The 22,440-nt window shown below is 37.6% G+C and overlaps 1 protein-coding gene across 1 annotated transcript; it reads right to left on the bottom strand.

The window, feature by feature from the left end:
- Positions 1-387: 387 nt before the first annotated feature.
- On the bottom strand, positions 388-17,638 carry VCAM1 (vascular cell adhesion molecule 1). The gene is made up of 9 exons (XM_036832774.1): positions 17,460-17,638; positions 16,642-16,917; positions 14,071-14,391; positions 12,231-12,497; positions 9,969-10,244; positions 7,794-8,114; positions 6,648-6,914; positions 4,978-5,244; positions 388-1,303 (listed from the first exon to the last, which is right to left on the bottom strand). Exons 1-9 carry the CDS (start codon positions 17,521-17,523, stop codon positions 1,143-1,145), a joined length of 2,220 nt encoding a protein of 739 aa, XP_036688669.1. The 5' UTR covers positions 17,524-17,638; the 3' UTR covers positions 388-1,142.
- Positions 17,639-22,440: the final 4,802 nt, after the last annotated feature.

The raw sequence follows: 22,440 nt of genomic DNA, 5'->3' as shown, positions 1-22,440 counted from the left end.
TAGCATCTAAGAGGCTCTGAAGAATAGTAATGCTCTATCTCTTGGCCTTAGTGGTACATACAGGTGTTCACTTGCTGCCCTTTAATATGTGCATGTTCATCTGCATTCACTCTTTCTGTGTATACTATATAAAAACAAATTTTTAATTGCAGATTCCAAGGTCACAAAACCAGATATTTCAGTTCAATAGGTTAGGATGGCCCCAAGAAATGTGAATGTTTGTCAAGTTCCCATGATGATTCTGATAAAAGTAATCTGAGGACCATACTTCAAGTATCTGCTTATTATTTCTATGGGTTTGAACTCTTTGATCTTGGAACTTGACATTTCACAAAGAGCTGCAACATGAATAAAGGAGGCAATTTATAATAAATAAACACACAACTCTTTCAATTCCAGAAATTATCACTTTACTATACAAAAAAACCTAAACATTTACAAAAGAAAATCAAAAGAAGTTGCATTTTTAGACCACATTGGGAAAGTTACACAAGAGTCTGAACAAACAACATCATAAAACGTCTCCGTACCATATCAGTACCATCCAGAGAAATCCAATCAACCATTATACCATAGGTTGAAGTGTTTAGTACCTGAAAGTCAACCCAGTGCCCTCTTGGTTTATCGTTTGCCTATAACAATATAAAACCCTAACGTCTTTACAAAACATGGAACTGTTGTCTATGAACTTTATAGGAATAAAATTTTGTTAAAAGAAATAAAATATTAAAAAGATGACATAGTTCAGCTGCCAATCAATATTAAGATGCATTAAGTTATAACAGTCAATTCAAGCAACATTTTAATAATTATAGAAATGTGACTATAGTGTGCTGATATTCCAAGCAATCTTGTTATGGCATAGTTTTATTTTACATATATACAAATCATGTTATTGCATATACACATCAAGAAACTACTCCAGTCGTCACATCTCAAAGGTAGTGCCTATTTTTTAGGCAGAAATTTTCCTTTGGCTTCTTGCTCACAACAAATAGCATAGGCAGCCATTTCTTTCCAAGAGTTCACTACATTCAAGGAAGTCTGGACTCCTAGCTTGTTGTTTTCCTCGTGGAATGATGAGCAGTACTGAGGATTTGAACTGATAAATAGTGTCTCTGATCGAACATTTCAAACATTAGCTACACTTTTGATTTCTGTGCTTCTACAAGACTGTATGACCCTTTCATGTTGGCTTTTCTAGCAAAGTAAATAATCATTCCAATGGCAGGTATTATTAAGGAGGATGCACAATAGAGCACGAGAAGTTCAGGAGAAAAATAGTGCTTGTTACTTTCTCTTCCTGGAAAATAACAAAATGGATGCAATTAATGTCTAGTATAAAAAGAAATTGTTTAATAATAATAGTTACATGTTTTATTTTAACAGTACAACTCGTTCTCTAAAGAGAAGTGAATCAAAGTAGTGATAAGAACCAACAGGACCCAAAATGCAGCATATTTCTTTGAATTATTCAAATAATCATTTAGCAGTTGCTATGGTCATGATGAGTCTAAAGATGACAGTTGTTGATTTCCACAAACTTGGATTCAAATAGATTCAGGTTCAATAGCAGAATGGAAGGAAGGGCGCAACTTTTTAGGGCTCATTTAGAAGAGCAAGAATAGGAGAAGAGGGTTTGCTTTGGGAAATAGAAACACATACTAAAGAACTAGGACTCTGATCATTATGAATTAAAATAACTAAACAGTTCTCCAAGAAAAGCCTTGTAACACCTAGAGTGTAACCATTATAGTCAAACATCACATATAAGATAGTAAGGGAAAGAATTCTTATCGATGGCTTTTTTAGAGATATATAGAAAACTTTATATTTTGTATTTCTGAAGTAGGGCATCTTAATATACATTATTCCTCTTCAGCATTTATATCACTTCTTGATAATATGAAGTTTTTTGGATAGCATTATGTTTTAGCTTAAATGTGACTTACTCAGAGAGACATTCTCTGACCTGTATCTCCTCCAGCCTAAATAAGAAACCCTAATATACTTTTTTTCCTAATATAGTTTTATAACCCACTACACTTTCCCTCCATAGCTCTAATCACAGCTTATAGTTAAACATTTGTTTGTTTGATTATCTATTAATTTTGGCTTCCTCCTTCAGACTGTGAATTACGTAAGCACATGTATCTAGTTTCTTTTTGATCCACCACTGAATAGCCAGTACCTGGCTCCTTGCTTGGAGTAGCTTGCACCCAATAAATATCTTTTGAATAGTAATATATTTTTTTCTTTCTACATCCTGTCATTTTGTCATTTTGTTGTAAATTGGGTACATAAGGTAATAGTATACAAAAACTTTAAAATTAGTACTCTTTCTACTTACAAAAATCATCTGACAGCTACGATACTATTTAATATCTTAATCTTGTAAGAACATCTATAGAAGATAGCATGGTATTTACTGAAGTTTCATCTCTATTTATATTTACTTTTGCACAGCACTGTATGACCTCACAAATATTGTTTCTTCAAGTGACGTATATATTGTCTCAGTCCTGGAAGAAATGAGTGATTTGACCTTGATAATCATTGCTTTACTTCTAGGAGTTTCTAATCACTGGAGATCAACCAAGAAGAAAAGAATCAATGGAGTGGGGCTTCCCTGATGGCGCAGTGGTTGAGAATCTGCCTGACAATGCAGGGGACATGTGTTCGAGCCCTGGTCTGGGAAGATCCCACATGCTGCGAAGCAACTAGGCCCACGAGCCACAACTACTGAGCCTGCGCGTCTGGAGCCCGTGCTCCGCAACAAGAGAGGCGGCGATAGTGAGAGGCCCGCACACCGCGATGAAGAGTGGTCCCCTCTTGCCGCAACTGGAGAAAGCCCTCGCGCAGAAACGAAGACCCAACGCAGCCATAAATAAATAAATAAACAAAATTTTAAAAGAATCACTGGAGTCAGATGACGGGAAGTCCATTTTTTTGAATTATTGAGGTCAAAAACACTTCACCATAAACATAATGAAAATTGCCTTATTTTTCTACTTTCCCTCGCTAGAGTAGAGCTAGTCAGAGTACAAGGGTAATATTTTAATAGAATTTCCATTATCATAATTATGGTTAGGCATCAATATTGATAACCTGCTGAGCAATGGTATCTCTGCTCCTATTGTTTTCTTTTCAATTTAATAAATACTATCTTTTGCCTTTGGTTTTCCTCTCAGATATCTGCAGTAAAATACAGATTCGCTGCTGAGTTGGTTACCAGGGCAACCTTCAAATACAATTTTCTATTAGCTGTATCAACACTGAAAATCCTAAAGACTCCCAGCCATTTCTATCACTGGAATACATTCAAGCAAATGTATTTGTAAAAAAAAAACAAACCAAAATTAATTTTAAAACTCAGCTAACTACAAAAGATGACTAGTTGAAAATTCCCAGGAAAAATGTCAAATTTTTGTTTCCATTCATTTGTAGTTATTTTAAACCATATTTAGTTTGGGGGTTCTAGCTGAGTGCCTAATGTGCTTTAATTGGTTCATTTAAATAATGAGTGAAAAATGGCAAATATGTAAGTTACTAACTTAATAAAGTAATTAGAAAAGACAGCAATGTATGAGAGATAAAAACTGGAGAAGAAGCTTTGGTATGTCTTTAAAAGAGAATCGTTAACTACAAAAAGAAATATAAAAATGTTAGGAGTCCAAGTTCCTGGGACTAGGCTTAACTAAAGGTGTTCTGGAGGCATTGAGGATTAAATAGGAATAAATGAATTTCAACCTACTCATAACCAAGCTCTCAATCCATCCAGAAACATCCCCAACCTCATTGGAAGCACGGATTACATACACCCTTGTGTCACGTTGAGTAACATGATACAAGGTAAATGTTCCATTCTTTGAACACATAGTAACTTCATTGGCCAGATCAACTCTTTTCAGGATAATCACTGCAGGTGGATGACTAAAAGTTTTACATGTAATCGTGATATTTTCCCCTTCTTTAACATTTCTACATGGATGTATTGATATTGTCGTGTTCTGAGGAGGTACCATGAAGACAAGAAAACATACGGTAAGGTCTTGTAATCTTGAGAGATTTGGTCAGATGAGTAAAATTTTTACGCATTTTCTGACCCACGTTTAAATTTTCTTTACACTGATGAGTAGCTGCTAACTCTGAGAGCCCAGTTCCAGAGGCTCTTAAGAATTGGCATTTGATTTCAAGAATGTTCACTTCAATTTTGGCTTCCAACACACAGTGGGAGCTCATTAGCACTCAAGGAGTGGGAGACAGAGTAGTAAAGGCTGACTTATTCTGCTTCCACTGATAAGATCAACAGATCCTACTGTGTGTTCACACGAGGAGTTAGGAGGTTAAGAGGCTTCTGAAGTTTCTCTGCTGGGGCCACTGCCCCCTCCCTCCCTCTCTCCATCAGAATAGGGAAAAATGGACAAGGAGCTTGGATTTTCTAAGGAGACAGTTCTGTAGTCTAGAGTTTCCTTTATGTTGTCCAGCATTAAGATCACCATACTCAATTATTATCCTGAAGAGAGTCAATCCAGAAAATATGTAGTTACTGCGTGTTCAGAGAGTGGCACTCTCTTCTGGTAGGAAGGAAAAGGGTCTGGATAGAACCTTTCTTTTTCCACGTGCCAATTCTACTTCTCTAGTTTCCTTATAACCCCCAGGGAAAGGTTTTGAAAATACATTTAAACACTTTGGAAATGCAGGACCTCAGAGACCAATGATGAATTGTCAACGTTTAAAAAAGCAAACGGGAATTCTACACTGACCAATGATTGATTAATGTCAACTTCCTGGCTGAACTCCATAGGATAGAGCAGCTGTGCGTGATTATTTTAGGAAACACTAAGAAATAACCATAATCATCATGGAATTCAGTTCCATTTTGCCCACTCATTCACCTAATCCTTGAAATTCGTTACAATTCACCAAGCCTCTGACCGATTATAAAAAATAATAAAAAAACCCCAAAAAACAAACCTTTAACATCAAGTGTTAGGCTTCTTAATTGCAAGCCAACTTCATTTTTAGATTCACATTCGTATACTCCCGCATCCTCCAGCTGGGCCCTGTGGATGGTATATGCACCATCTGTAGACTTCAGCACTATGTAGCCTGACTCTGCTTTTTTCTTCAGGATTATCAAAGTTTGGGGAACATTTCCACATGTACAGGAGATAATGACAGTGTCTCCTTCCTTGACACTCTCAGAAGGAAAAGCTGTAAGTCGTATATCTTTTGGAGCAACTGTGGAAAGAATTTAAAGATACCTCTGACTGAATGAAATATAAACCAATCCCATATTAATTTAATGACAGTAACAATAGCTGTCAAGATGGTATTTGTGCTTACTGTTTGCAGTAAATATTTAGAGGGATAATTAAAGAAGTCAAGCATTTACTGGATTGTTGTAAATGATCACATTTTTAATAAAAGAAGACAACTCTTATGCTTCTTTCATGTCCCTTAATATAATTTTTTACCCAGCCTAGCCAACGAATAAGTGTTTTAAAAACAGCTGTAGATTTTAAATGTGAAAAAGAACTTTTTTTTTTTGTCACACTGCTGTGCAAATATTTCTTTAAGTATAAAGGCCTTTACAGGCTTCTGAGTTCTGAGCTGGACAATCCCAGATCAAGAAATTAAGCTGTGCTTACAATCCTTAACAACACCAATTATCCTGGGCTAAGTACTTGACGTACAACATCTCTGTTAATACGCAACCCGTGGAGGGAGGTACCACATCACCATTTTATAAGTGAGATTCCCATTAAGTTCATCTGTTTTGTGACTTGATTTGATACTCTTTCCCCAACCAGAGCTACATCCTAAGGGCTTTCTTTAAGGTAGTGCATTGCCCTGCCAAGGTTCTTCCTTTAAAATACAAATTATTATTGTAATGATGTAACAAGAAAGTCACTAATATCTTAGTGGAAACAATACCAAGGGGTAAGAGAGGAACTGACAGCTCTAGTGAAGAAGAGAACCTTGAACCCCCAAAGGGAAGGTATGAGGGAAATCCAAATCACTTCATGATTTTGCCCAAAACTGCCTACAGCTTCATCCTGTCAACTAGGGATTGTTTTGTTCTCAGTCTTGCCTCTCCATCCTGGCAAGAATGGGTCTGGATCTGCTAACTTCATCCACCCTAGTGATTCTATGCCATTAAACTGATAAACCAGAGGGCATGGTCACTGCTACTCAATCTCAGAGTTTATAAAATGTTTAAGTGCCTTCTTAGGCTTCTAAGCACATAATAGCAGGCATCTTGTGAGATTACCACTCAGAGTTTAATCCAGCTAGATAAGGTAGCTTTAGTCCTAAGTAATTTCAAAATACATATATACATCTTCCTATCCTTATTTCAATGCCATAATCAACGCCTTGTAAGTGTAACTGGAACTCTTGGCACAGTTCCTGGATTCCACCTGCAGTTGAAAGAATTTTAGGATAAGTGACTTGGAATGGCTCATGCGGAAGTGCTATTCCAGGAGCTTTCCATGCAGAGGAAACACCATGAGCTCTTCAAAACGCTCAATGCATTCTGTTTTAGTAAAAATTTTGTTTGTTTCAAAAAGGACTTTGTTCAAAACCAGTAACACAACCAAAATAAGACAAGCAATCATAACTCATTGAATCACTTAGCTCACCTTGGATAATTAATTCGACTTCTTTTCTGCTTATTCCAACCTGGTTAATGCCTTCACAGACATAAATACCAGAATCTTCCATTTTTGTAGACGTTAAGGTAAGAGTGGTGTTCTCAGAAAGAGGCTGTAGATCCCCATTACTTAGCAGCCTGCTCCACAGGATTTTCGGAGCTGGAAGGCCATCGCTAGAGCATGTCATATTCACAGATCTACCTTCCTCCAGGATGGAGGAGGGGCTGACCAAGATGGTTGTATCCCCGGGAGCAACTGAAAAAGTAGGGACACTTGTTAGCTTGACTCTTTATACGCCGAGTTCCAAAGAGTTTTGATAATGTTGCGAAACTGGGCTATGGATTCACGGATTAGAACAATTTATAAATCTTGATAACTTTCCAAAAGAGGTTTCTGTCCCCATTTACTTTAGCAGATACAGAACGATAGAGAGTAGAATATGGACACATCCTGGATATTTTCCAATGGAAATAAATTCTATAGAAACTCTCTTACTATCAAAGAATGGATGATCAATGATAGTATATATTGACATTTATGGTACATTAAACATGACCATGAACTATGTGAATCACCTGTGAAAAGGTGGACTCTATTTTTCTACCTCTTGAATCTAGGCTGTCCTTGTCACTAACCTTGACCAATATATCCTGGAAGAAGTAACACAGTAGGACTTCCAAGCCCAGGCCCCAAGAGGCCCCTTTCATGATCACCCTCTTGAAATACTGCACTCTGGTGACTAAACCTAGGCTACCTTCCTTGAGAGACACCACATGGAGAAAGAAAGGCCAAGAAACACCAGAGAAGGCCCAGACATGTGAGTGAGGCCACCTAGGACCATCCCCCACTGACCTGCCAACTGACTGACAAGGCATGAATGAGTTCATCTAGTACCACATTGAACAAACTGCCCATCTGACCTCTTCCCAAATTGCCAGCTTAGAATCATAAGCCAATAAACAGTTGTTTTAAGCACTGGGGGTGGTTTGTTATAATAATCATTATTTTGTTGTTCCTTTTCAATTATTTTTTTCCACAATGGTTTTAACTATCAACCTCATGTTAATTCTTGCCTGGCAACCATGATTTAAAAAAATTCATATTAAATTGTGGATACATCATGCATGTACTTACCATTAACATATAGCATCTGTGTACTCTGCCTTTGTTTGGGTTCAAATTCCATTTCATCAATAGGTAACTTAGCCAGACAAACAAGAACTTTTCCAGTATCTTCAGTGGTGGGGATGAAGGTCATTTCCAAACTCTTGGTCTCTAGGGATTTCTTACTTACATCTTCCAAAAAGATTTTATTCTTCATAATACTCTCCCCTTTAAGTAATTCAATTTCCAGCCGGTCAAAAGGATACACATCAGGAACCTTACAGCTTACAGTGACTGGGTTTCCACTCACTAACAGACCACTCATCTCAATTTCTGGATCTCTAAGGAAGGCTGCAAATGTCAAGCAAAAATGATGTTTATATGTGACAGTCAAGGAAAAACAGAACTAATCTCTATTAAATGCAAAAGTCTCAAAATGCAGATTTTAATTCACCTGGGATAGGATGATCACTAATATATAAATAACAACATTAAGTATAAATATTTATGACATTAAATATAAATAACGCTGGAAACAAAAAATACCTAGCACATCAAATCATCAGGTAATAAATATACTTCTTATTCTTCTCTAGTGATGCAATCTTGCTGACAGCTATGGACTAGTCTTTTCAATGGACATGGCAGCTTCCACCATCCTATTTAGTAACTATATATTTTAAACATCTTAAATATTTTCCAGGATGTATTGGATATTTACTATGTGCTAGTCCCTTAACATTCATTATCTCAGTCTTCAAAACGGCATAATCTAATGGGTATTAACTTATTTTACAGCTAGACAAACTTATATAGAATATATTTTACAGCTAGGGAAACATAGAGGCTAAGAGTCTGCCATTTGGCATCATATCCAGTAAGTTACTGAGCTGAGATCAGAATCTCTATTTCCTTGAGCTCAGAGCCCAGGCTTGGTTTCACAGAGCCACTCAGCCTCTCATCTCAAATAAGACCCAAGGGCACTTCTCAGTTTAGACATTTTCATTTGCAACGGCCAAGTTTAGGCAGAAAGTCTTAAATGTTCCTTGGATCATACTTGTAGTTAAGAAAAAACTATGAGATTTAGATTCTGAATAACATTTATAACACATCTTATGCAAATCAATAGAAGTGAGATCAGAGTGGTTATCAAGAGCAAGAGCCATGCTAAACTTTTTACTCCTTAAGCAAAATGTTGTTAAAGTGATACATTCTCTAATGTTTCTGTACGATGGGAAGGCTTCACTGCTGGGAATGTGCCTACATCAGCAGGTCCTGGACTCTTGGTAATATGATAACGCAATAAATTTACCCTTCCTCTGAGAGATTCAAACCCCTTTAAGGACATACTCTAACTCATGCTGAACAAACTCCTGAGGGGTAACACAAGTTTGGGCAGGATTTCTGGAGGAAAATCTCTACAATTGTTCTCTTGAATTCCACTGAATCAAAACAAGGCAGAATAACCTTCTCAAAAGTGTAACTTTAGGATCACTTTGCATATTTTCTCCCTCGTTCATTATAAACCGAGGAACCCAAGCAATGTCAATTCATAGAGATTTGAGGCTGTAAAGGATTTTTGTTAAGGTGACAAGAACAGCAAGAAAAACTGTAGTGTACGTATGGGGTGTAAATCAATATTCAAATCTAGTGCAGTCTCCTGGTTCTACTTTTTATCTGCCACTGACCATCCCCAGTGACCAATCTAACTCCCTGGCTTTCTCTTGCTCCCCATTGCCTCATTTCTCCCATCATGCCAATTGGCTTTCAAATGTGCCTTCAAAACAGTATGCTTGGGCCTCACCCCCAATTCAAATAATTGAGCAGCAGTCATCCCACCCTGTTACCTGAGTGGATACTGACTCCACTCCTTGCACACAACCACCTCTGTACACCCCACATACACCCAGAGGGGCATGGGAAGCAGGGAGCATGCAGTGTGTTCAAGTCCATGATGAGAGAGTATCGACAAGACACAACCTAAGCATTGCGGATGCTGGGTTCATATGTAATATCTACTTAAGATTTAGGCCAATTAAATTACATCAAAAATTCTGGTTCAGAGATTTAGGAACCATTCACAATGCTAAATTCCCCTTCTAAACACAAGGATCTTGTCATGTATCACAGATTCGCATTCTGTTTCTTCCAGTGGAACTGGGAACAACAACAACAAAACAGTAAACAATTCTGAAAACCACTTACAGTAGAGCTCCACATGGATTCCCTTTTCCAGTTTCTTATGCCCACATGTCACGGTGCACAGATAAAAATGTTCATTCTCAAATCTCACAGGGCTCAGGGTCAACGTGGACTTGGACCCCTCGCTCCTCACCTTCCCGTTCAGAGGGCTGTCTATCTGGGTTCTCCAAGAGAAAGATGGGGACTCGCAACCCATGACATCACAGGTCAACACAACTGAGTCGCCAATCTGAGCAGCAATCTGGGATCCAGGAGAGATCTCTACAGTAAACATTTTCTCTGGGGGATAAAAGAACAAGACGAAAAGATGATAAGATTCTTTTCTTCTTTCACCACAGCTCAATATATGGTCTTTTTTTTTCCTGGCCTCTTTTCAGCTAACATCTATGCCAGGAATAAATTACTCCTTTCCACCTTGGGACCTTCAGAAATGAAACCACATCTTTTAAGAACAAATGCACAAGACGCTGTTGATTCATTCATTCAACAGAATGAATAAGGATAAAAAATTGTCAAGACAGAGATTGGCATCTTTTCAACCAAAAAAATTCATTCTCCACTCAAATGTAGTTTATCAAATCCCTGTAACGGTGGAACAACAGCTCAAAAATATAAGAAGTTCCAGTGTGTCAAGCATTGTGTAAACCACTTTACATATATTATCTTATTTAATCCTCACAACTTCATGAACTGGTACTATTAATTGTCTCCCTCTCCTCCTCTTCTTCCTCCTCCTCTTTCTTCTGGAGGAAAAATGATAAATAACCTCACCCAGCTTACAAGTGGCAAAATTAGGACTTGAAGCCAGGTGGGTCTGATTTAAGATCCCAGCTTTTCAATTGCTTGAACAACTAAATCCAATCATCCTCATGTGGAGATAAAACAAAATCTAAGAAAAGTACTGAAAAAAAGCTATACAAATATGTCCTCTGATTAGAAGCAATACCCGTAACAGACCAGCACTTAGAGCTTCTGTATCAACAGAATAAAGCTGTACCATTGAAAGTCACACAGAATCACACTGAAAGTGAAGTCAAAATCTAAACATTAAAGTGGTATGCAGGCCACCTCTTAAATTTGTTTGATACAATATAAAAATACTTTACTATTGACTCAGGGGCTGAAAACTGAGATGCCAGGGCAAACTCCTAAGTCTCAGATATCCAGAAAAGCTCTTTGGCTGCCAGTGCCGTCCCTGCTAGTTGTTTCTGACTAGATTGTGAAGAGTTTTATGTGACTATTTTAAGAAATGTGAATTTTAATTTATATGCAATTAGGGTTTGGTTGAAGTCATATAAAATGTGCACCTTTCTTGTTTAAGGTAGATAACTCTGGTAGCAGTGCATAGGATTATGCTGGGGGACAGAATGATAGCAGGGTGACCATTTAAAGACAATTAGCTATAGTTGAAAAACCATGGAGTTTGGGGTTTAAATGGGTCTCTGTTAAATGCCACTAATGAGCTATGTGACTCTAGGCAAATTATCAATTATTCTGTGCCTGTGTTTTTATTCGCCTCATAAGGTTGTGGTAAAGAAAAAAGACATAACATTTATAAAGTGGAAAGAGAATTCCTGGCAAATATTAGATGTACAAGCAATAAGGGTCATTATTAATCTCTGGGAGACACTATTCTCTCATCTGTAAAATGGATATAAAATACGTACTCATTAGTTATTTCTTGAAGATTAGAGGAAACATATGTAAAGTACCTGCAATATAGCTGGTGGTCAGTGGATGTTATTTATTGATAAGAACATCTTTCAAGAGTCCAAGTGAGAGATGATAAACTAAGGCAATGACAAGAGGGTTGAAGAAAAGAGGTCAGATTCTAGGGATCATATTGAGGTAGAACTGACAGGTTTTGGTGATATGGAATAGGAACATGAATTTCAGAGTAAACAGCATATAATACATAGTTCAAATCTTGGGAGTCCAGAGTTAGAAGGGAGGAGGACCAGATGTGGGAATCTGAGAATACTAATATTCAAGGGGCAGAAGGAAGAGAGAAAGCCAAGGGATGAGGCAGTGAAAGAATGATGAGAAATGGAAAGGAACCAGAAAAGCAGGGCCATGGAAGTTCTGGCAGGAAAGATTTCCAAGAAGCATGAGTAAGATGAATATATAATTGTATTAAAGTACATGACGATCAGATGGATCATCAATAAAAGTTAACAAAGTAATTTTGGCCTTGAAGCTATTTCACTATTGCTTAAATCCGAATGATGGCCGCTTTACCAGTCCTTTTTTTCACATTCTGCTTACCTTGAACAATTAATTTCACCTCTTTTCTGTCTTTCCCAACCAGATTAACTCCTTCACACACATAAATTCCAGAATCTTCCATCCTCATAGCAATTAAAGTGAGAGTTGCATTCTCAGAAAGGAGCTGTAGATTCCCATTGTCTAATTTCTTGCTCCAGAAAATCTGTGGAGCTGGTAGACCTTCACTGGTACATGTCATCGTCACGGAGTCACCTTCTTGCAGGCTTGTGGAGGGATTCACAGATATAACTGTGTCCTTGGGTGAGACTGAGAAGGCAGGGCACAATAGTAGTCATTGCTAAGCATCATCTTGATCCAATAGGGCTACTGTATTTCTCTCATACACTTTATTTACATGCTTTCACAAATTTGACAAACTTTCTCTGCCAAACTAGTGTAAAGAATTGTTGAGTTGGGCTTCCCTGGTGGCGCAGTGGTTGAGAATCTGCCTGCCAATGCAGGGGACATGGGTTCGAGCCCTGGTCTGGGAAGATCCCACATGCCGCGGAGCAACTAGGGCCGTGAGCCACAACTACTGAGCCTGCATGTCTGGAGCCTGTGCTCCGCAACAAGAGAGGCCGTGATAGTGAGAGGTCCGCGCACCGCGATGAAGAGTGGCCCCCGCTCGCCGCAACTAGAGAAAGCCCTCGCACAGAAACGGAGACCCAACACAGCCAAAAATTTAAAAATTAATTAATTAATTTAAAAAAAGAATTGCTGAGTCATAAAAATTAGTCAATCCAGTTTCTGACTAATTTGATGGAGTTACTTTTTTTGATGTTTGGTGTTTTCAGATGGCCATAGATAGTCAGAAATTTAGAAAACCCTTAGAATAATGTGGTTCAATCTCCCAGGTAAGGTAGAAGTTCCGGCTCAGCTTCCTTGCCAAAGGTTCATTCAAGTCAGCTTCAACACTTATGGTGCAAGGATATCCACTGCCTTCTAGTAAATACAGTCCATTTGATATTGGACAGCTCTAATTATTAGAACATTTTCCCTTTATTGAGCTGAACTCTTCCTCTTTGTAACTAACTTTTATACACTGGTCATAGTTCAGTCCTCTACTGCTAAAGAATATATCAAATCCCACTTCTACATGACTGTCTTTCAAATACTTAGTTATAGCTCTCGTTTCCAAGTTTTATATTCTCTAGGAAAAATATCTATTTTGACTATTCTTCTCAAAACATTGATAAAACCTTTCCATCTCATTCTCTTTCAGCTAAACATGTTATAGAAGGCAATACTTCTTTTAAGTATGGTGTCAAAGCAGACCAGAGCATTTTAGTCTAGAACAAAGCACAGTGAGTCCACTCCTACCAATTTTGGGATTTCAAGACTGTCTCAGCTCCCCCAGCCGTCTCAGGGAGCATGGAGACAATCAAACCTCATCTCCTCTCTCTCGCCCCACACATATGTGTCCAGGTGAGCATACATATATTCACTCACACACAGAATAAGTGCCCACCTTGTAAAATCTCTATATCTTGATATTTCAAGGCATGGTATAAGAGTTTATGAAACATGATTAAAAAAACATTTTATCACTTGAGCCTATTTCCTACTACCCAATCAGGTGGTATTAGTAGTCCTCTTTGATAGACTGTGAAATTAAGTGGCCCAAATTCACACAGTTAGTGGAGCCAGAACTTAAGCTTAACTCTTCTCAACACAAATTTGGTGCGCTTTTTATTAAATCATGCTATTGACAAAAATTATGCTCTCAATGAATCAAAATGGTGTAAAAACTACAAACACGTTTCTTCTTGACTTTAGCTGCTAAGTTTACTGCTGTATAGATCCAAGACTAAATTCCCATAGACTTTACACAAGTACTTACTGTAGACTTGCAGTTTTTTTGTAGTCTCCCTTACTTGGGGTTGAGAATCAATTTCATTAATGTGTAATGTAGCTTGACAAACAAGAGCTTTCCCAATATCCTCATCAATAGGAGTGAAGGTTACTTCCAAACTCTTCGTTTCCTGGGACTTCATTTCTGAAACCTCCAGAAAGTTCTGTGTCTTCACGGAACGGTTGCCCTTCAGTAATTCTATCTCCAGCCTTTCAAATGGGTAAACATCAGGGACCAAACACGTGACTGTGACTGGCTTCCCAACCTCCAGGGGGCCACTCAAATGAATCTCTGGGTCCTTAGGGAAAGCTGCAACATTCAAACAAATACATGCAAATGGACTTTTTGTTCATGTTGTATGAGGTCCCTTACTGATTTAAATCAATGTAAACTAAATCTAATATGTTTGCGAATACAGTCTTAATACAGCAGAATTAATTGTTTAAATAGCCTTTCATGGTTTGGGGTAGGTTCAAGAACTGGAATCTCCTGTTAGAGAGTTCAGTTCTGACGCTGCATGTACTAAGTGTTGCATGTTATCAGAGTAAAAGGAGGGAGAAGAAATTCATGTTTATTGAATACTTATGTGTGCCCATCACTGTGCTATTCATTTAACACCAATGACTTTATTTTATCCTCACAACAACCCTAAGAAATAGATACCACAATTCATAGATATGAAAACATAAACTTAGCACATGTGCATAACTTTCCTAAGGTCACACAGCTAGTAATGGTAAAGCTGGGATTTAAACTCAGGATTTTTATTATTCTATACTGCTATTGAAGATTTTTTTTATGTTATATCACATTCTCTTATTTTAGTGAGGGCAGATATATTTCATTTTATGGATAAGGAACCTGAGGCTTAGAATGTCATTGCAAAGAATAGTTATTGGGCAAGATATGCTAAGAAATGAAAAGAACAACTCTAAATAATTGGCTTCTGAAAAATGGTGCCTCTGACAGGCATTCATCCACCAGAAAGGTACACCTGTGCAGTCTTTAAATTCTGGAAGGCATATTTGCCTCCCAAAATGCCTAACTCAAAGTCTAACTAATACTCCACTTGAACTTTTTAGTGTCAAGGGACACACTAGTTCAGTCAGCTATTGCTTTCCTTGCAAGGCTACTTTTCATTGCAAACCGCCAGGATGGTAACACATTGGCTCGATTCAAGACTGTGAAATAAGAATACAAAGTTTCCAACTCTAAAGAATATTACAATCAAATGTGGAATGGAGACAGGACTGTTAAACATAATGAAAGACAGACATTCTTGAAAAAAAAACAGAAAACTTCAGCCAAGATAATTAAAGCCAGAAGGGCCTTCATTTCTCTTTTTAAATCTTCAACTATTTGGTACTTGAGAGGAAAGGCAAAGGAACTGGAAATGTTTTGCTATGTGAAGAAACAGTATTTTTCATTTTTCCACCAATAGTCCTGTCCCTCATATTCTGAAAGAAATGCACTTATAATCCACATAGTTTGCTGTCAGGTAATACAAGAACTCACTACTTTCCCCTCTATTTACATAAGGGGGCCTTTCAAGGAGCTCAGGAGGCTGCACAGACATAAACTCTGCATGTACAACCAGCATAATTGAAAGCAGCCGGCCAGGCACGATTTCTTGGGAAGCACTAGCAACATACTGGCTTCTTGAAGCATCAGTTAAGGTTACTGGACAAAGTTGGCTCCACTACAGCAGAAGAGAAGCAACATAAGTAGAAAAGATAATGAAATGAGGTCTTCCTGAAGAGATGACTATCAAGGATTCCAGTATTTTGGAAAGAGCAGTAACCAGAATGCAAGTGATTTATTTCAGGTTATTGTTTCACTCCTTTTGCTAACTTTCTTTGCTGGATTGAGAATGGATTGGGATACATTTTGGTAGGCTGGTAAACGAGGGGTATTCATTCACATTCACAAGGCAAATCTAGTTCATTATACAAATATCTTTGAGGTTGAGCGATTGGGCATTAAGACTTAATGGCACCAAACAAAAACAAAAACAAAACATCCTAAATTTATCTCTGCCAAAGTCAAATGAGTGAAATGTTTGCAGATATTTTTCTTCTAGCTAAAGGGGAAAATTTTGTACAGAAGCCCATTACTAAATTATAGATCACCTTCTTAATCTTTAAATTAATTTTAAGCACCAAACTGCATAAGAATAAATAAATGGGAAACCCCTGAAGTATGGAATTCATAAATCATTTAGACACATGGACAAGTAAACATATAAGCATATAATTGAATAGAAATTTTTTTAAATAAAATAAACAGAACCTTAGAGATCTTCACTTTATGGTTAAGAAAACAGAAGCCCAGAGAAGTTGAGTCTAACCCATGGTCACCATGTTTGTGGCAGAGTTGGAAATAGAAGCTAGGATCTAGGCCTCTGGTCTAGTCCTAGGTTCAGCTGTCTCTAGCTTTCTCGGTACACTAGGTCCTCTAGCCAAGAATCTGGACATGAATATACTTTTTTCTTTCTTTTCTTTTAAAAACTTATTTTAAAGCAAAATGGAGAGAAAATCAAATATTCTTTTAAGTACTCACAGTAGATCTCCACTGGGATTCCTTTTTCCAGTTTCTGAGACTCACAAATCACTGTGCACAGGTAATAGTGTTCATTCCCCAGACTAACAGGATCCATGGTCAGCGTGGATTTGGTCCCCTCATTTCTCACCTTCCCGTTCAGCGGACTGTCTATCTGAGTTCTCCAGGAGAACGATGGTGACTCGCAGCCTGTTGTGCTACAAGTCAGTGAGATGGAGTCACCAATCTGAGCAATAATTTTGGATTCAGGGAAGATGTCGATTTTAAAAGCTTGAGCTGTGAAGGCAAAAAGGAAAAAACAAACACTGGTTTGTTGAGTATTCTAGTCCTTCTTCTCTGTTCTAGTATAACACCCAAAATACAATCTGGCTGATCTCTTTCCTAAACTGCTTCCAACTAATGCAAGGCAACATTGGAGTCACTTTCAAAAGAAGGTGTTGAAATCATCTTTGCTTAGGAGAACTCTCACTCTGACCTTGATGCCCATTTATCAGAGTTGTTTTGTCACTAGCTAAGTTTGCTCTCATTATCAAGTGCAGGAAACCAAAGAGACAGACCTTCCTAGAGATAGAATCCAATTACTCAATTGACATTAGAAAAAGGTATCCAAAAAACATCAACTTTGCAGCTCTAACTATGACAATATAATGGTGTCTAACAATACTCAATAGCACATTAAAAGTTAGGTTAAATTAAGTTTTCCCACTCTTTAAAAATCCTAGTGCCTTTCTTTACGACCATAACAAAACTGACTGAAGCCAAAATCAGGGCTAAAATGGAATGCTAGCATTTGGAACAAATCAAGGAGAAGAACTTACAAACTGCAAACACCATCCAAAGTATATTTGAGGCTCCAAAGATCACAACCATCTTCCTAGGCATTTTAAGTTGCTGTTGTTATGAGAAAATAATGGTTCCAAAACCCTTCTTTCTGTCCCCACTGAAAGTGCCTGGGAAGTCTTGAGCTCCTAAAGCCAGTGAGGTTCAGTGAGGAATGAAATAGAAAGTCTGCTCTTTATAAAGAGTCTTGTTGCAGAGACACAGAGGCGGAGGGAAATCCCTTCAAGGGGAAACCCGGAGCAGAGCCAGAAAAAAAGTTTAACTGACACCCAGCCAAGTCCAGTATTAACCCCTTCCGTTGCTCTCAGTACTGAAACTACTATCTCTGCCCTAGAAAAAGAAAACACTTCCAAGGCTATAAAATTAAAACTTTTCCTGATTTTTCATTCCAAAAGGATATCTTTGCATGAAATATATAAAGTAATGCTTGTGGCAGAATAAGGCTTTCTGACTCCAATGGGGAAAAGAGAGAGAGAAAAATAGTAAATTACACTCTAGTTTTTGAAGTGGCTAAACAAGCACTGTCATGTGAACTGATTTTTCTCCATTAGGAAGATATATTTGCAATTCTAAAACAGGGACTAAATTTCCTCTTGCAAAAAAAAGGAAAAGATCCTTTCTTTTGATGAGTTATTTTTTAAAAGAGAGACAGCATAGTTTCTTAGTTTTATACTTTTTATTCACAACATAGTTTTTTTGACAACAAACATCCAGCTTCTGAAATGATTTTCTTGAGTAGAGGATAAAGGGACACTACAAGAACAAGAGAAAGAATTTTCCTCTTCTGTTTTAGAAAAGTTACCAATTCTTTGGTTCAGTTGCTGGATAATTGGGAAGTCTTTTGCAGACTTAAATGTAAATGTATGGAATTCATCTGAAGTGGTAAATCTCTTAGACTGTGAGACTTAACCACAAACACAGTTAAAACATGAAAAATAATTTATCTTTTATGGGAGGTGATGACCACAATTTTATGCTCTTTTTCCTCGCCAGTGAAATTACTCTTTAAAAGTTATTTTTAAATGACTGTTTTTGCCTTGCACACACATACTTAAGTCTTTGCAAAATGCTTGCCCATCAAAAAGAAACCGGAATAGCCACTTCCTTGTATTAGACTTGTGCAGGTCTTCCTCCCGCACTGGATCATCAGTTCGTATCATGGTCCCAGACCAGTTCTTGTTCAGCATTATATCTACCTCTGCCTTCCCAATATCTAATGGTTTTACACTTGGTGGGTACCAAAAAAGTGCAATCATAAATATTATAAATTAAAATTTGGAAGAGAAACTTCCAAAATGCTAACAATAATATGTAAATACTGCAGGAGAAAAATGTTGGATTCTACAAAAAAAAAAAAAAAAATGGGATTTTTTTTTTTTTTTTTTTTTTTTTAAATTCAGACAGAAAGTCACAAAAATTATACTCATCCTCATCAGTTCACTCAGTCCCATGTAATTAATTTTTTTTCATCTTGATCTTTTGTTAGCACTTTTATGAGTTCATCAGTTTTTCATTAGAGTTCTGAAAATGCTTATTCATTCAGTTCAGCAGTACAGTCAGTTACCAGAAACCTGTACTTGTCAGAGTCTTTTCCATGAATTTCTTGAAGATGAAACTCTTTTATAGGAACATATTTGCAAAATCATCAGAGTACACCCAGAACTGTCTGTAAATGACAAAAGACTTAAAAATGACCACGGTTAAAGATTTGATGAAAGTTCATAATAATGCAGTTGACAAGAAAATTAGTTATTTCTGAGATATACATTTTAAAGTAATAACTAGGATTATTACTTATAACATTATACCAGAACATATAAGATTTTTAGAAATTTCATGTAATGTCTGAAACATTTATATTAACATATTTCCATACATATTTCCATACAAATACAAATATAAGATTTTTAGAAATTTCATGTAATGTCTGAAACATTTATATTAACATATTTCCATACATATTTCCATACAAATACAAATATAAGATTTTTAGAAATTTCATGTAATGTCTGAAACATTTATATTAACATATTTCCATACATATTTCCATACAAATACAAATATAAGATTTTAGAAATTTCATGTAATGTCTGAAACATTTATATTAACATATTTCCAAAAAAAATCCCACAAGGACTCAGAGGCAAAGAATATACAAATCAATTTTCACTGCAAAGTAAAGGAGCTGTTACAGTGGAGGATTACTGGACTGAATGTCAATATTATGACATAGTATGAGTGTGTTTCATGTTTGGTAATTGCAATCATTGTTGCTTTTGTTGTGGTCATCCATGTACAATGCTTGGTGTCAGTCTATTTATGTCTTGTAAAAATAAAATACAGTGTGTGTGTGTGTGAATAAAAAAAAAAAAAAAGAAAAAAAAAAAATACCAAAGCTCACGGACTCCCAGGGATGTGTACAATAAACAGCCCTGTGCTATGTGACTGAGGAAGGCCATAACTGAGGTTTGGAACTGATAACTGTTCCTACACAGCTGGAGAGGTTCTGGACCTCCTCTTGGATGCTGATGAGGCTCCCACTGAAGGATAAGGAGAGAAAAAAAGTCGAAGAAGCTACTGGCTGTGATGGTATATAAGTGTGACTTCATCTGCCAAATAGCTAAGGATCAGAAAAGGGACTTCAGGCAAAACTAGCTGATGAACAAGTAATCTAGAGGCCTTTTACAATGTTCATGTCATGGAAGAAGATTATCAGAACCATATATGTTGACTGCTTAAGTCAGAAGAAATCAAAAGGGAATTATGGAGTTTTATTGTACTTCTCTGGGGTGTAAAAACACAAGTGAATCATAGGATCCAAATTGGGATCACTGAGAACAAGTCATAGCAAATAACTTCAGTTTCAAGCTTGGATATGATTCCAAGCTTGGAACATTGGAGAAATATCTAATCTATTGAATTAGTTCATAGTGGTTTCGGCAGAAGTCCCTCATGACATACTTGAGTTGGATGCCATTTGAGGTCCTACCAGCTCCTCCCAGGTTGAGTTGACTGCATTCTCTTCTGTGACCTCTTCACTAGAGCATACTAGCAGTGAAGCACGTGTCATGCTGCATTTACCTGTTAACATGTCAATCATTCCTAACTTACAAACTCAGGGGTTTTCATTTTCCATCATAGCATCTAGCCCAGAATAAAATATTCTTAAAATTTGTGGAATGAACGAGTGAATAGTATTTCAAGTATAAGGTTAACAGATTGGGACTAACCTATCTGGATAGAGTGTTACTGTGTTTTTTCTTTGAAATTGTTCAGTTCAACATTTTTATCAGTAACATAGGAGAGATGATTACCTAATTTATTCATAATGCAAGATTGAGAAAGACAGTTAACCATAGAGATGACAGAATCAAGATAAGGATGATCTCAAAAGATGTAATAATGGTCCAGATAATGAAGTGAAATTTAATGGGAATGCATTAAAGTCCAGCATTGAAATATAAAACATCAAAGTCTTGAGTAAAATATGGAAGAGTTTTGACTTGATGGTAATCCATAGGAAGACGCTCTAATGGTTTTAGTGAATCACAAAGTGAACACAAGGCAACATTGTCATGAGAAACCAACATAGATGTTGATAAGCTCAAGGTGCACTCATAGCATTCAACCTTCTCATCACCTGAGGCCACAGTCTCCAAGACCATATTGGGAGCAGAGGTGTCTGATTCAAGGTTCTAGTCCTTAATGAGAGAGACTGACAAAATAGAGGGTGTCCAGAAGAAAGTGATAAGGCTGGTAGATGGCTTTAAAATCCCTGGCCTGGTAGGAGCTGTTGAAAGAATAGGATGTTTAGTTTGGATAAGAGACACCTATGAAGTCATTTGATAAATAATGACTGATGTGTGAAGGAAGGAATATACCTGCTGCTCTGTGTTATATCAGAGGCTAAATGTAGGGCTTATTGGTAGGTAGTTACTAGATTTTTAGCTGTAGGAAGGCCAGGAGTATGTGTGTCCTGTTCACCACTAGAGCCTCAGCACTTAACATAGTGACCAGTAGATAATAGGGGTTCAGTAAATCAATACTGAATGAATAAATAACAATTCGAAAGAGAGCTTGACTCAGATCCCATTAGTCCTGAATTCAAATCCACTACTCCACCTAGGAATTGCACAACTTTGCGCAAGTATAGGTAACCTCTCTACACTTGTTTACACATGCTCAAATAGGGATAATAGTATCATTTCAAGTGATTCACATGATTTTTATGACTATCAAATCAAAAGTGATCATCTGAAATCTCTTTAAATAAAAATAACAAAGTGCTCATTGGTTCAAGATGGTGGAGTAGAAGGACGTGCGCTCACTTCCTCTTGCAAGAGAACTGGAACCACAACTAACTGCTGAACAATCATCGACAGGAAGACACTGGAACTCACCAAAAAGCATACCCCACATCCAAAGACAAAGGAGAAGCCACAATGAGATGGTAAGAGGGGCTCAATCAAAATAAAATCAAATCCCATAACTGCTGGGCAGGTGACTCACAAGCTGGAGAACACATACCACAGAGTCCACCCACTGGAGTGAAGGTTCTGAGCCCCACGTAAGGCTTCCCAACCTGGGGGTCTGGCAACAACAGGAGGAGGAATTCCTAGAGAATCAGACTTTGAAGGCTAGAGGGAGTTGATTGCAAGAATTCTACAGGACTGGGGGAAACAGAATCTCCACTCTTGGAGGGCACACACAAAGTAGTGTGTGCATCAGGACCCAGGAGAAGGAGCAGTGACCCCATATGAGACTGAACCAGACCTACCAGCTAGTGTTGGAAGGTCTCCTGCAGAGGTGGAGGGTGGCTGTGGCTCACCAAGGGGACAAAAACACTGGCAGCAGAAGTTTGGGGAAGTATTCCTTGGCATGAGGCCTCCCAGAGTCCGCCATTAGCCCCACCAAAGAGCCAGGTAGGTTCCAGTGTTGAGTTGCATCAGGCCAAACAAC

This window comes from Balaenoptera musculus, chromosome 1, assembly GCF_009873245.2.
Source record: "Balaenoptera musculus isolate JJ_BM4_2016_0621 chromosome 1, mBalMus1.pri.v3, whole genome shotgun sequence".
Lineage (NCBI taxonomy): Eukaryota > Metazoa > Chordata > Mammalia > Artiodactyla > Balaenopteridae > Balaenoptera > Balaenoptera musculus.
Note: the sequence above shows the minus strand (reverse complement) of the source record. Positions and strands in the feature narration are given on the sequence as shown.

What these genes read in the sequence shown, in the direction of transcription:
- VCAM1 (XM_036832774.1), bottom strand. Translation starts at nt 17,523, where the DNA reads ATGCCTAGGAAGATGGTTGTGATCTTTGGAGCCTCAAATATACTTTGG. An exon ending in GGTGAAATTAATTGTTCAAG is followed by an intron (nt 10,245 to 12,230) that starts GTAAGCAGAATG and finishes TTTATCCCCCAG; the next exon opens with AGAAAATGTTTACTGTAGAG. An exon ending in AGTCGAATTAATTATCCAAG is followed by an intron (nt 5,245 to 6,647) that starts GTGAGCTAAGTG and finishes TTCTTTCCACAG; the next exon opens with TTGCTCCAAAAGATATACGA.